The sequence below is a fragment of the Pipistrellus hanaki genome, assembly GCF_964339955.1.
Source record: "Pipistrellus hanaki genome assembly, chromosome: 4".
Taxonomy (NCBI): Eukaryota; Metazoa; Chordata; class Mammalia; order Chiroptera; family Vespertilionidae; genus Pipistrellus; species Pipistrellus hanaki.
The window spans coordinates 52,454,840-52,469,666 of NC_140506.1; the positions used below are offsets into that span (position 1 = coordinate 52,454,840).

General features: G+C 38.3%; 1 protein-coding gene across 10 annotated transcripts in view; it reads left to right on the forward strand.

Moving 5' to 3' along the window:
* PAM (peptidylglycine alpha-amidating monooxygenase) overlaps positions 1-14,827 on the forward strand; it is a 238,202-nt gene that overhangs the window by 152,474 nt on the left and 70,901 nt on the right. For all 10 annotated transcript variants that reach the window (XM_084881780.1, XM_084881786.1, XM_084881787.1 and 7 more), the window contains 2 exons: positions 782-867; positions 2,209-2,292. In XM_084881780.1, coding sequence (XP_084737906.1) covers positions 782-867; positions 2,209-2,292 — 170 coding nt within the window. The remainder of the gene's footprint in view (positions 1-781; positions 868-2,208; positions 2,293-14,827) is intronic.

Sequence of the window (14,827 nt, forward strand, 5' to 3'; positions counted from 1 at the left end):
TGATGGTTTTGAACAAATACCATTCTATAACAGAACACATTAGGAGAAATAGTGTAATGGGGGTTGGGGCTTATGTGGTTTGGAGTCAACTTACCATTTATGAAATTGGATCTAGCGATAAAGGTGCCAGAGTGCTAGTTACTGTACCTGGTGCCTTATACATCACCATCGCAGCCCTTCCAGAGAGGTTTCTGTATGGGCCATGTCTGCCAATGGACCTGCTCAAAATACCCAGCTGTTAAGGGAGGTTCTGGGACTCACCTCCAGATGTCTTTCTGCCTGTGATCCCTGTATTGTTCACCCAAATGAGTGTAGGCATGTGTACTGTTTGTTGCAACAGCCAAAGACTTACAACATTGATCCCCAAAGGGGAAAGGTGTGCCATTCCTTTTAGCCCACTTTTAAATTTCCTCTGCATTAACTTTCGTTTGTTCAGACTCCCTATGTGATGCTTAGTTTTCTACCTGATTACTTCATGTACATTCCACATATGAACATACTGAATTAGAAATTGTATAGCTACCTCACAGAATTGTTTTACATTAGCCAACAAATAAACAAACAAAATCTCCTTTTGCATATGCTTTTTTCCCCACATTGAAAATATTCATTGCTTCAGTCTTTATTAGGTTGTTAAGGCTGATATGACTACAATAAAAATATATTGATGTAGTATTTTACTTTGTTTTTATACATTTTCTCTTATCCCCCCTTCACAGTGAGTGATGTATGCATTTTACTATTTGAATCTTTATTTATGGCTGCTTTTCCTTTCTTTCAGGTTTTGTGATGAAGGAACCTGCACAGACAAGGCCAACATCCTGTATGCCTGGGCAAGGAACGCGCCCCCTACCAGACTCCCCGAAGGTACCTCTGGGGCCTCTTGGACAGTTTCACATTAAGCTGCTTGATTTCTGATTCCAAAGTACTTTTTATTATGTGTCCTTTTCCAGCAGTGTTTGACATGTTCTGTTCGCAGTTCCACACTAAGAAAGTACCGGGATGGCTTGATTTGTATGGAAAAGGTTTCATTAGGGAGTTACTCTTTCTCCCTGCAATTTGCCTACATGGCAGTTTAGATAGAAAACAACCAAGTTCACCTCAAGACACCTTTGGCCTCGGGTACATTGGTTCTGGCCAGCGGGAGAGGTTCAGGGGCCAGGACAGCCAGGAATGAAAGAAACTGCTGCTTCAGCAAACAGATTTCTTTTATAGTCCTGGAACCTGGGTATTTAGGAGGATGCCAAACCTCACTGGCTTTCTGACTTCACCTCTAACTGTTTATGGCTTCCAATGTGTGAGTGAATTATCGGACTCTCTTTTATTACCTTAATGTTTCTTAATATCAAAGTGGATGCACCATTCCATTACAGAATAGGTCTGCCATGGTGGGGAAAGGGAGAGGGCGGGGGGGGGGAGCGCAGAAGGGGGCTTGTTAAGTACATAGTCCTCTCCGCCTCAGTAACTCCTGTCAGCTCTAACTGACGTCTGTTTGGCTTTGCTTCAGGTTCCTCTCTACAGTTTGCCAGGCAGCCACCACCAAGCCAGTTTGGAAATTAATAAGGGGGTCTGTCATTTATTTGTTGACATTTTAAAGACCTATTAGTAGAGCAGAAAGAAAAATATTTCTCCACCTCTCAATATTTTCTCGGTAGATAATTTTTAGCTTACTAGCAAACTCTATTAATAGTAAGACTATTAGGATCCCTTCAGAGTCAAAAAATTTATTGGCATACTGGAGTTTTTAATCTAGTTGGTAACAGTTTCCTCAGTAACATTTTTGCAGGTACCTGTTTTCATATGGAAAGAAAAGTAATTTTTCTGAGAGGCTCCTATAGTCACTCAGCAAATAAAAATAAATATGAATATATACAAAGTAAAATGTCTTGCATAATCAAGAAAATAATTTTGTTTTGCTTTATCCTGTTCCTTTCAAAATGAGCGAATTGTCCTCTTAAGGTGTAGGTGGTTACCCTGGTTCTGAGGAGGGAACTATGCACAGAATTCTATCAGAGCTTTGAGAGGATTGATAGTTATATTAGAAATTATCAGAAAATGCCTAGTTTATTTTCATTTTCATATTACGGTTTCATATGCAATAGGCTATTTTATTTCCCTTTGGATTTCACAGATCATTAACCTGAGATTAGCTCCATGTTAGGCCTCCATTTCTAAAATATTAATTTTTCACCTTTTGTAAACCTTTAGGTGTTGGATTCAGAGTTGGAGGAGAGACTGGAAGTAAATACTTCGTACTACAAGTACACTATGGGGACATTAGTGCATTTAGAGGTAAGTTTTGAAATATTGAAACTAAGCACAGCTTTCATGACTGTACCGTTTAAAATATATATACTAACTATTATTCACTTATTAAAAGCAAGACTTGGCCACACCCTCGGGGCCCACTAGGAAACAACTGTCTTTGATTCTTTTCATTTGGGAGGATGCGGGTAAAGGCTTTTCTTGTGAAGGGCGTATTTATTGTCTTAGGCATCCCACTGTGCTTTCTTCTACGCCGCTGATTTTAGGGTGCTTTGGCTTTTCAAGGTATTATTTTATCTACCCCCTTCCATTAGAAGATTCCTTCTAAGCAGCATGGTCAGAGAGTGTAAGGACTAGTAAATTATTTAATTCTGTAAGCAAGCCCTTGGGAGCATCAGCAAGTTTTGCAATACCAGGGATGTTCTCAACCCTCAGGCTCATGTCAGTGCTGTATCTATAACCCACACATTCCACTTAATGAACTCAGCCATTGACCACGGTATTCCTGCAAAGACCGCCCACCCCTGAGACACCCGCTGCTGAGCACTACCCTAGGCTCCTGCTGCTCTGCCCGTGATTACTGTGCACTTCACTTAAATGCTCCTTTTCTTGTTATAGAATCATTAACCTGAGGAAGGGTCCCTGTTCCCAAGGCAGCTGGGACTGGTGCTTGCTATTTCTTCTGCTGCGTTTGGTTAAACTTCAGCTGAATTCTAGGTTCACACTCCTTTGTTCATGGGAGTGTAAACATTGAGCAGTCTTCTCATTGGCTTGTCAGTTTTCATACTGTCTTGCTGACTTACTCATATTTCCCCAACTTCTCTATTTTAACATTATATTTCTATTAACTAACTGGATACATTTCCCTCTCCAGACATATTAGCTTTCTGTCCCACATCTAAGTCTAGAAGTACATGTTCATCCATGCCTACGAATGTCCTCTGGGGCCTTAGCTGAGACGTTCCACAGATTCTCAGCATCCAGGACAGTGACAATAAATGTATCTTCCTCCGGGAAAAGATGTTGGGAATAATACTTTTATGTCATTGAAAAATTACAATTAGTACTTCAGTTAGATGTATCATCAATTAAGCAAGCTCCTGTGGACCAGCCCATGAATCCAGCTTCCAAATAAAACTTGTTTTCATATTAAAACATGCTTTGAGTTATATATAAATAGCTTTTCATTTTGGGAACAGAACCTAATCTTATTGTTAACTATAGTGCTAAGACAAGGTTTTGTTGAAAACAAAGGAATAACTAATGTTTGTGTTTAAGGAACAAAGACAGAAATTATAGGCTCTAAGAATTTACTATGTTGGTGTCAGAGTGCTGACTTCCAAAGCATTGACAATACTGTAATTTTTCTAAAAAGGCAAAGAAGACTTTCCCTGACCACACAATTAACATATCCACACATGCTCCCTGCTCTATATCCCTCTATAGAACCCCTAGAGTTTCCTTTTCAACCTAATTCCTCTTAGCTTTGTAGTCCTAACAGATACTGCATTGGTGCTCTGGGGAAATGGATGATATATGCTATTTCTTAAAATATATTACTGTAATAATTCAATTTAAATTAATTTATTACTGATGAGGAATTTTGGCCTGGAGATTATTATGCTAATTGAAATAAACCAGTCAGAGAAAGACAAATACCATATGAACTTACTAATATGTGGACTCTAATGAATAAAATAAACTGATGAACAAAATAGAAACAGAGGCATGAATACATGGAACAGACCCACAGAGGTCAGAGGGGGTTGGGGGACTGGAAAAAAGAAGGTGAAGAGATTAGCCAAAGAACATACGTGCATAGCCTATGTTGACACAGACAACAGTGTGGTGAAGGCTGGGGGGGGGGGGGAGGGGGAGAGGGTTAGGTGAAGGTGCGCAAAGTGGGAAGAAATGGGACATCTCTAATAGTCTCAACAGTTTTTTTTTTTAAGGAATTTGTAAAATCTAGGGGTAATTAAAAAGTATTGGTAGTTACTATGTAAATATATATAAAAGATCGATGTGAAACTTTTATATTAATTTTTTATTTTTCACTTTTTCGAGAGTCGTTTTTGTGAAAGAGGGTATGAGATAGAAAGATTACTGTTGCTGTGATTCATAGAACTTATTGTAATGAAAATATAAACAATTTTTGTTCATGTAACTCACTCAGTTGTATTAGGTGTTATCTTATGTCTTAAGTGATACATGTCTTAGGATAGTAAATAAACACATGGGGAAATGTCAAATCTCATTTAAAACAATGTCAAATCTCATCTAAAACAATGAGAGATCATTTTACATTTATTAAATTAGGGGTGAATGGAGATTGAATTCTAAAACCTAGGACTGCCAGGGTTTATGAATCTGGAACAGTTTGGGGAGCTTTATAAATTAGTGTAGTGTTTTGAAATGCAATTTTAGTATATTATATACATTTTACATAGAACATTAAAATCTTGCTCTAGACTTTTATTCTAAAGAAAGAGTTTTTTGATTTTTGTTTTTAAATGATCTACCTACCCCCAGTTATTTATGCATCATTAACTATTAATATGAAAAACCAGAAGTTAACAAATATCCCTTAATAGGGGACTAGTTAAATAAATGTTACAACAACAAAAATAGCTGAGCATAAAGTTTTAAATATACTACCTAAAACTATATGTATGCTTATATGTTTGCAAGGATTATAAAGAACAAGGAAGAATAGGGAACAGTCAATAAATATGAAAGACAGGATTGTGTGGATATTTTTCCCCTTCAGAATCTTTAAATGTCATATTTTTAAATCCCACAAGTAGAAGCTCTATGCTAAGTCCCTCAGTACCTACCAGTGAGTGTACAGCATTCCCTTCCCTGCTCTCCTGACAGAGAAGAGCTCATGTAAATCTCTATATGACTGGTTTGATTTATGTAAGGAGTGACTTGTACTCTTAAAAAGTTTCTATAGTGTGATCATACTCTTGCCCTCAGATGGCACCTAGAAGTGGAAAATAATTATATCATCATATCTTCTAATGATTAAAAATACATCATAGGTGTTATATATGCACCATACACTCATTTATAATCATATTAGTATTAGTGAAGATTTGAACTTAATGTTAAAGCTATTGATGATGACATAAATTGTGCATCAGAAGCAGACTAAGGCTATGTGGAAATTACTACACTCTTCTGAAAAGGGGGCAGTACTTTGCATAAAGGTATGAGCCATTTTCCACACAGGGAAGGCCTTGGACAGGGGACATGCCTAGGACTTTTATTTAATGAAGTACCAACAGTGAAGGTAAAATTTCTTCTAAAATTTATTGGACTGTGGTCAAGTATCAGGAAGAATATAACCTGAAGCCAACTGGGTATGATCTCTATTAGTGGGGAAAAATTGTGTGCGACTTCTGCTGGATAACATTCAATGTTTGTTTTGTTTGGGTTTTTGTTTGTTTGGGAAATTGCACAGAATGTGAAGCTGTAAAAACATCATTTATAAGCAGCCAACTTTATTAAATGCCATGTCAGTCCGAGTGTCAGACCTGTGCTGGGTATACTAATCTACCTAACCCTGGGCATTTAATATATTCCAGCAGGGGAAAGAAAAGCAAAAACAGAGTTTATAGGCGATTGTAGAAATGCATTCCAGGTCTGGAGGCTGTAGAAAGGCGGTGGATGGGTCTGCCCGGAAGGGAAGGGGCCCGTCATCTATGAAAGGCATCTCAGAGGATGGAACCAGAGTAAGGATTTGAGCAGTGATCAGGAGCCCCCTGTAGACAGTGGAAGGAGAAGACCCAATCCAGACAAAGGTAAAGGCATTGCGTAGACACAGGAGAGTGAAGAGCCTCATGTCCTCAAGGAACTGGTGGTCATATGGCATTACTATGAAACGCAAAGGGGGAAGTGGCAAGAAATGAGAAAAGAGGTGAAAGGTGGGGACCAGACCATAAAGATTCTTGTTCAGACCTGATTCTGAAGGCACTCAGAGTGTTGATCAGCCAAGCAATAATCCAATCAGATTTCCACTTCAGTCCTAGTCTTGAGGGCATGGAAATGTTACTACTGGCTTTATGAAAAAAGGACCGGGGCTCCAGGAGGCCAAGGTGAGCCAGGCCAGGGGCCCTGGAAGGCCAGCATGAGTTCTTTTTTTTTTTTTAAATGTAGGCTTTCTATAAATTAATATTCTGTGGAAAACAGAATGTAATCTAATTAGAAATGAGAGTCTCATATAGGCAATAGGGAACAGGGGTTAGGTGATTGAACCAGATGTCCTGGCAATGACACTTGCTGGTTTTGTTACCCTCACCAAGTTTCCAAACCTCCCTGCTCACCCCCTCTATAATGTGGGATCATAATGGTTCTTCTAAAGGTACCTGGAAAGTACTCAATAAATGTTAACTAGTGTCATTATAGTCCCTGTGAGAGACTTAAGGGCACATAAATTCTCCCGAAATGCATAGTTGTCATAGTTGCCCATAATAGGAAGAGTATATTGGTTACTTTTTAAGGGTATTATAATTTCTCATTATGTTTAGCCAGAACCATGTTCATGTCTGTCACATTGTTGGACATGTTTCCTAGTTTTGGTTTGTTCTCCACAGCAGTTTTGTTACTTGTAGTTCAGTTAGACAAAGAAACTACAAGATCAAGTCCCTGTACTTCAGGAGATTAGAACCGTGGGAACTAGAGATTCCTCTTCTTCCTTTTTCTCTTACTATGTTTTTTCAATAATCTTGTTGCAAAGAGACAATTCTGAGATTGCTGCAAAAATTTTCCATATTCAGGATGTCTGGCCCAGGGAAATCTTAAGCAAACTCTTGGCCTCTCCTTTCCAGAGTGCCTGGCATTAGCTTATTGGTCTCCAACAGTAACTCATTCTCAAACTAGAAATCTGGTTTGAACTGGAACTGGAACTGATGTTCTTAAAATTCCCATGTGCATAGGCTCTGACTCTTTGGTTTGGCAAAATGTCCATGCTGCTTACTACCCATAAGCCTCGGTTATGCATAGGGAAAACTAATAGATGTTCCTTATGAAGGATACAGACCACATGTACATACACACACACACACACACACACACACACACAAACACTCATTTTAAGAGTAGAGTTTTTCCATGTTACTGGGCTTGCTGCCTTTTCCTATCTGCTTTTCTAGATTTTCTATAGCTTCCTCTGTTGTCAAGCTACCACTTCAATTCGTTTTAATTCAGAGCACTGCATGGAAGGAGGCAAAGATGACTAAAAACAGATTCTGCTTTGTGTAGCTCACTGTCCAATGGGAGCAAATGGGAACAAATAAAACAACTGTAATCACATAAGCTAGTACACTCTCAGTTCAGTGGGGGAGGGGGTTGAAAGTAGGCAAGACTACCCCAAGTGGAGAAAGAGATTTCTTGTTGCCAGATGGATTACCTAGAAGCATCCTTCTCCCCGGTTCTAAATCGATGTGTTAGATGCAGAATCTAGGTAGCTACATTTTCTGATCATTAAATGATAAAGTAAATTTTAAAAAAGCATAGTCTGAATTGAAGCCCTTAAAGGGAACTTTTTAAATAATGAAATCTTGGAACACTAGTCCCTGGCCTTGGTGACGTTCAGATTTGAACTCTCCTTGCCCTCTCTGTGCTGTTTCATCATGGCTTCTCTGTAGCTTAGGCCCAAACAGGTGTGTGTAACTGCACAGGGAACCTGCATTCAGGCTCACACACTCCACACTCATGTGCACATACACACAGCGGGAGTTCCTGTCACACCGCGGCTGAAGGAGTAGTAGGGGAACCCAGGGGGTTGGAAACAGTGGCAGCAGGAGGCAACGCAGGACCCCAGAGGAATCCCAATGCCCCTGCATCTCTGCCTTACAGGACGACCGCCAGGAAGCTATTGGGAAAGCTTCGAAATTGTAAGCCCAGGAGAAATCCCTTGCTAATGCATTTTTTAAGAAGGTGGAGCGTAGATCAGTGGCAGGGCAGCTACATTTAAAATTATTTCATTCCAGGATAAAGCAGACGCCTGTGACTCCCCTGTAAGCATTAGAGTGCTCTTGACTCCTTGCTGCCTGATTGCTGAGATAGCGGGAAACCTCGGAAGATTGCTCCCCATTGCTCCCACTGTTGTCCTTTCTAAATCTGTCCTGGCAGCTTCCCCCTGCATGCTTCCCAGTGAGATAGACAAACTGCTTTTTCTCACTCCTCTGGGAAGTGACAGACACTCTGCATCAGGGTGCTTACACCATGTATTTTCAAGCATTTTGGATTGCTTTTCATACCTAAGAATTTCCTTTGAAATTACTGATAAGGAGGGTGTTGTTAAAGCTTCCCCACCCCCATGGAGATGCTTGAAGCCATTGAGTCTCTACCCTGGGAGGCACGGTTGCACCTTTCTCGCACTCAGCCTGCACTGGGCCTGGCCTTCCCTGAGTGGGGCCCTGGCATGCACGTGGCCCAGCATGCCTAATCTTTTTTACTCTAGGGCACATACCATGTTTCCACGTTCACAACACTGGGGACAGCCACCTGCTTTAACAAGCCACATCCTCAATAATTATAGAAGTGCGGCTCCAGAAAGGGTGAACTTTACCTGTTTCCCTTTTCTCTTTCCAAGTCCCGTGCCATTCAGCAAGTCTGCTTTCTTCCCTCCCCAACTCCCACTTCCTATTTCGCTAATAGCCCTTGATAAGCAGTACAAACTTTTATTTAAATATTTTGGCCCTTTATAAGCAGTACAAACTTGTATTTAAATACTTTGGACCACATGTTGCTTAGTGTTAAAAACGTACAACCTTTTTGAAAGTACTCAAGTAGCCCAAACCGGTTTGGCTCAGTGGTAGAGTGTTGGTCTGGGGACTGAAAGGTCCCAGGTTCGATTCCGGTCAGGGGCATGTACCTTGGTTGAAGGCACATCCCCGGTAAGGGGTGTGCAAGAGCAGCTGGTCGATGTTTCTCTCTCATCGACATTTCTACCTCTCTATCTCTCTCCCTTCCTCTCTGTAAAATATCAATAAAAATATATTTAAAAAAAAAGAAAGTACTCAAGTACATAATTTGTATATTACATTGAGGGTCTGAGGCACCATCTCTGATCAAATACACTAATATTCACCTATAGCAAAATATTCAAATAGTTACACTATCATAGATAAATAGACCATAAGTAGCATTACATTCATTTAGACCGGGTTTTTTTTGTCAAATTTTATTATGAAAAAGCTTTAGGCTTTTCAGCTTTCAGAATTGCAAATAGTTCTAGTATTAGAACAAAGAAACCTATTTCTTGATACATGATATATCAGTTAAAATACTAACACAGGTTGGAAGACTCTGGATAAATTGGAATGTTCTCTCAAACTTTATTTTGCATCTTTTGAGAAAATAATAAAAGTAAAATATCACTCATACTGCCTTATGATTTTAAAAAATCTAGCCAAAACCGGTTTGGCTCAGTGGATAGAACATCAGTCTGTGGACTGAAAAGTCCCAGGTTTGATTCTGGTCAAGGGCATGTACATTGGTTGTGGGCACATCCCCAATAGGGGGTGTGCAGGAAGCAGCTGGTCGATGTTTCTCTCTCATCGATGTTTCTAGCTCTCTGTCACTCTCTCTTCCTCTCTGTAAAAAAAAAAAAATCAATAAAATATATTGAAAAATATTTATAATATGAGGTGATGGTTGCACATGTCTGTGTAGATAATAAAAACCATTGAATTGTATGTACACTTTTAAAAGGTAAATTATATGGTATGTGAATTATATCTCTTCAGTCCTTTTCTTCCTTTTTTACCCCCCCCCCCCCCCCCGCCACCTCCAAATAACTACCATTTATGTCTGCCAGTTTTTCACAGGCTTATCCCAACATTTCTCTATACACACAGAAATCTCACACATGTATATAGGAACTTTTTCTTTTTGGACAAAGTTAAGACCAAACTCTCCACACATCTGCACCTGCTGTTGTTTTTTATTTACTGTACCCTGGACTTATTTCTAAGGCAGCACATGTAAAGCTCTTTCATTATTTTTAACAGTTGCCTAGTATTCTGTTGTACAGATATACTGTAATTTATAGATCCTGTTTTCTATTAAAGACGTTTAAGTCCTGGGTTTTTTTACTATCACAAGCAATGTTGCAATGAATGTTATCATTAGAATTGTTTTAGGTAACTATGTATTGCCACTGCAAGGTAGATTTCTAGAAATGAGATTTTTGTGTCATGGAGCATTTAACAGATTCCACCAAATACAACAAAACAATTTTTCCAATTTACAATCTATAGTGAATAAATGAGACCCATATTCTTACCAGTACCAGATGTTTTCATACTTTAAAATGTTTGCTCAGTGTTTGCTTAAACAGAGACACTCCTTTTATTTCATTAAAGGATCTGAATTAATTGGAAGGTCTGAGTAGAATTACCTCAAAAGTATATAGTCTAAGTCAGGATTTCTCACACTCTAACCTGAGAACTACCTGCACCAGAATCTCCTTGAGGTACTTCTTAAAATGAAAACTGCTGGCTGCGACCAGACCTACTGAATTAGATGCACAATAAGTAGAGTCTAGGCAGTGAGGTACTGGAATAGCCTCATATTGACTCACAGGAGCCAATTATAATTCTCAGGAACTTTATGAACTGATTGTTTTTCCCCCTTTATTTTATTTTACTTTATTTTATTTCCATCACCATTTATCCTCCATATACCCTCTCCCACTTCCACCCATCTCCTACATCTCACAGTAACCACACTGAACTGATTGTTCATTATAGCCATCATTAAAAATAAAGGCAATGGATACTCAAACATCAACATCCAGTTATTTTACCTCATTTTACTATTGTCTATCTTTTTGAAGGTATTTATATCTATTGTGTCTCTGTGGTGAAAATATTATAAAATGATGTGCTAACTGCTCATCTCTTCCCAGCCCAGTGTTCAGTGATGTCACATTGATAGCTTGAAATCCATCAGGGTGAGGGAAATGATACCATGGGAATTGGCAAATGCTACAGATCAGTGCTTGGTAAACTATTTTGTTGGTTGTGTAGATTTAAAAGAAGGAAAAGATGTCAATAATACAGATTATTCTGAATAGCCAAAAATTTGAGGAAATGTTCTTCTAGTATTTACAAATTGTTATCCAATACAGCAAGGATTCTGCTCACATCAGTGATGAACAACTGCACTTCCAACATATCTTTGTAGTTTTAATAAACGAGAATATCCACAAGCATTTTTGTCTTAACCACTCACTCATCAATTCCAACCATACCAAAAGAGGTTTGTTTGTTTTTTTTAATTTTGTGATATTCAATTGGTTATATGTAATTTATAATAAAGAGCATTACATGTTTTATTATTTTAAAAATTATATTAATAAAAATATAATAAATGTATCCATACACATAGTCATATTTTTCAGAGAGCCATGCACACTGCTGAGCCCAGGATTCTGAAATTTTAACAAGCTCCCCAGTTGATTTTTATTCAAACCAAAGTTTGACAACTGCAGCTCAAATTGTCCTAGTAAGCATTGAAGTTACTTCTGAATTTTTCCCCTTTGGTACAGGTATGTCAGGGCAATCTCCTGAGGCTTGAGATAGGAGCAGAATCATTTGCATTTATCAAAATAAGTATAATTAAATTTCAATTCTCTTAAGAAAGGGGGAGCTTTGAAATAAGAAAATGTACTTAATTGCTATGTGGTTATTCCAGCACTTTATTTTACCTAGAGATGTGAGAATGGTTTATTTTTATTCTTTTTTTCACAAAATTTGGTCTTTGGGTTTTAACATACTGTAATAGTATAAGTCACTTAAAATGCATCTATGACTTTCTTGGACACCCCCTCCCTTTATATAGGTGTGCAAATGTTCTTTTTTACACTTATGCTTGGCAGCCCTTTTTGAAGAATAAGCAAAAATAATATTATATCCCTTCATTTTTACAATTTTCTTCTTTTTAGTGGAATGTATGGGTGACAGGGACTAGAAAGTGAAAAGCAGAAACCACCAGACCAATGCTGAGATTAAGTGATTGGCAAGAAGGTAACATTGAGGTGCATGAAAATCCATAGCCTCGTGGGCTCTTCCAAATATAGGGGAAAGATGGAAACATGCTGAAAAGACATTTTGAAAAGAAAGCAATGTTTCTTTTATTTTCTCCTGAAAAGAAAAGAGTAAAAACTATAGCTCTTAGGTGTCGTAAGCTAATTGGTTTTTAAAGCACTGGTTTTTATAGCACCAGAGATTGAGTCTTCAGGCGGGTTGCATGAGAACCCAATGGGAAGGGATTATCTAGCCTGGCCCCTCTATTTTACAGAATGGAAATCGATGCTTAGAAAGGTTAAATGACTTGCCTAAGGTGGTATAGTTACTAGACCAATGCTGTTAAAAACTAAACGAATTTAATTTGTGTTGGATTTCTAGTTCGTATAGGTGCCAAAGTTCATGTCCTAACAACATAAAACAAGTGATGGAGTCAGTGTTTCTGGAAGTCATTTGAACCACTGGGGATGGAGATGAATGGATTTATTCATGCACAATAGAATGAATATGAATAAAGACTCGAGTCATTTACCTTATCTCATTTATGCCTTTTCATTCTGATGTATGAAGTAATCCACTTCCCTTATCATGTAAGAATATTTCTAAATCAGGTTGCTTGATAATCTCACTGATTTTAGAAGAATTGTAATTGGATGTTCTTCATGTTCTTCTCTAACCTTCATTATACACAAGCAGCTTGATGTGAGTCGTGGGAATGGTTTTAGAACTATTCTGTACCTCTCAAATGATCCAAAAGGAGCTTATTATGTTGAAGTATTCTTTTGCTCTTGCCACTCTCTTCACATAAATATGAGTGCCCTGATTCTCTAGCTCCCTGCATTTCAACTTTGCTAATCATCCCTGGTATGGAAAACTAATGATCCTTATTCTCATGCCTTCCATGGGACACCTGTTTATTTTAACACTTAAATATGGTCATTAAGTATCAGGAATTATATTTTTATTCATTTGGTTATGAGAAGATATGCAAAGCACTGCAGTATTCTTTTTAAAGAATATATTCAGAATATTTTTATCCTTTAAAATGTGTTTTTAAAGCAGCTTAACATTGAATAATATAATATTTCGCTTAAATGATGAGTTTTTAAGGGAAAAATTTCCCTAATACCATTTAATTTTTTTAGAGTTTATGGATTTTTGAGAAAGCCTTATATTTTACCTTCATTTACCCCTTTGTAACTCATGTTTATTAAATCATTCATAATTAACTTCTATTTTGAAGCTGGTCAGGGCTACACAATCATTAAATAATTTAAATTAATAGCAGACAACATTTCATTTTTCACCAAAAGAAATTGAGAGAAGAAATCAAGTCACTAGTCCATTGTCTCATAAAAATTAGGAGATACAATCAAATTTCTGTGAAATCTAGTCTAGAACACTAGCAGCACTATCCATGGCTTCCCCCCACCCTCACCCATGACCCACATACTCCACATATACTCCATCTGTTTTCCTACCCCTCACCCTGTCCCTCCCTGCTCCTCTCATTGCCTGGCATGTTACATATGTGTTGTAGGAACTCCAGTAAAAGATGGAAGTCATTTGAGAAAAAATGCTAGGATTTGCACATTCCATTTCCTATATTATTAATTCATTTTTTTATGTTAGTTGATTGACTTATTTGTAATATGGAAAAGATACCCTAAATAAATACATGACCAAAAACGCATTTGCTGAAAACCATTGAAATAACACCTAATGAAATTTATAAAATATGTTAGAAAGATAAAATTCAACCTTTTCTGGGCCCAGAAGATACCCTTTACTCTCCCTATTTCTGCCAACAGGAACATTACTCTTTTCTTCATCCAATTTGGAAACCCTTCCCTTGCTCTCCATTTCTTTTTTATATATATTAACTAAAGGCCAGGTGCACACAATTTGTGCACTTGCGGGATGTGGGGACCTCAGCCCAGCCTGCACCCTCTCAGTCTGGGAGCCTTCAGGAGATGTCTGACTGCTGTGGAGGCAGGAGAGGCTCCCTCCACTGCCCCTGTGCTTGCCAGCCATAAGCCTAGCTTCTGGTTGGGCAGTGCTCCCCCTGTGGGAGTACATGACTACCAGGGGGAAGTCCTGCATCGAGCATCTGCCCCCTGGCGGTCAGTGCATGTCATAGTGACTCGTTTATCCACTATTCAGCCGATTTACATATTAGCCTTTTATTATATAGGATTCTCCTTTTTCCATCTTTGAAAACTTTCACGTCTTCTTATAGGGATATTTCTCCCCCCACACCCATTTTTCTAGCCCCATTTCTTCCTAAGTATCCCTTATGCTTGTATGGCAAACTTAACTATAGTACACCACCTACTAATAATTACTAATAACTGAAAGGAAGAGAAACCTAATTAGTACCCACAGGCCCTTCTACACTGAACCTTTATCTTACAGTATAAGCCTTGCTTATTACCTGAGGGAATTTTAAGAGATAATGTGGCTCACCTGGGGGTTTCAGTGTTTTTCCTTTAATACCAGTAGAGTAATGATACCTAGCATTTTAT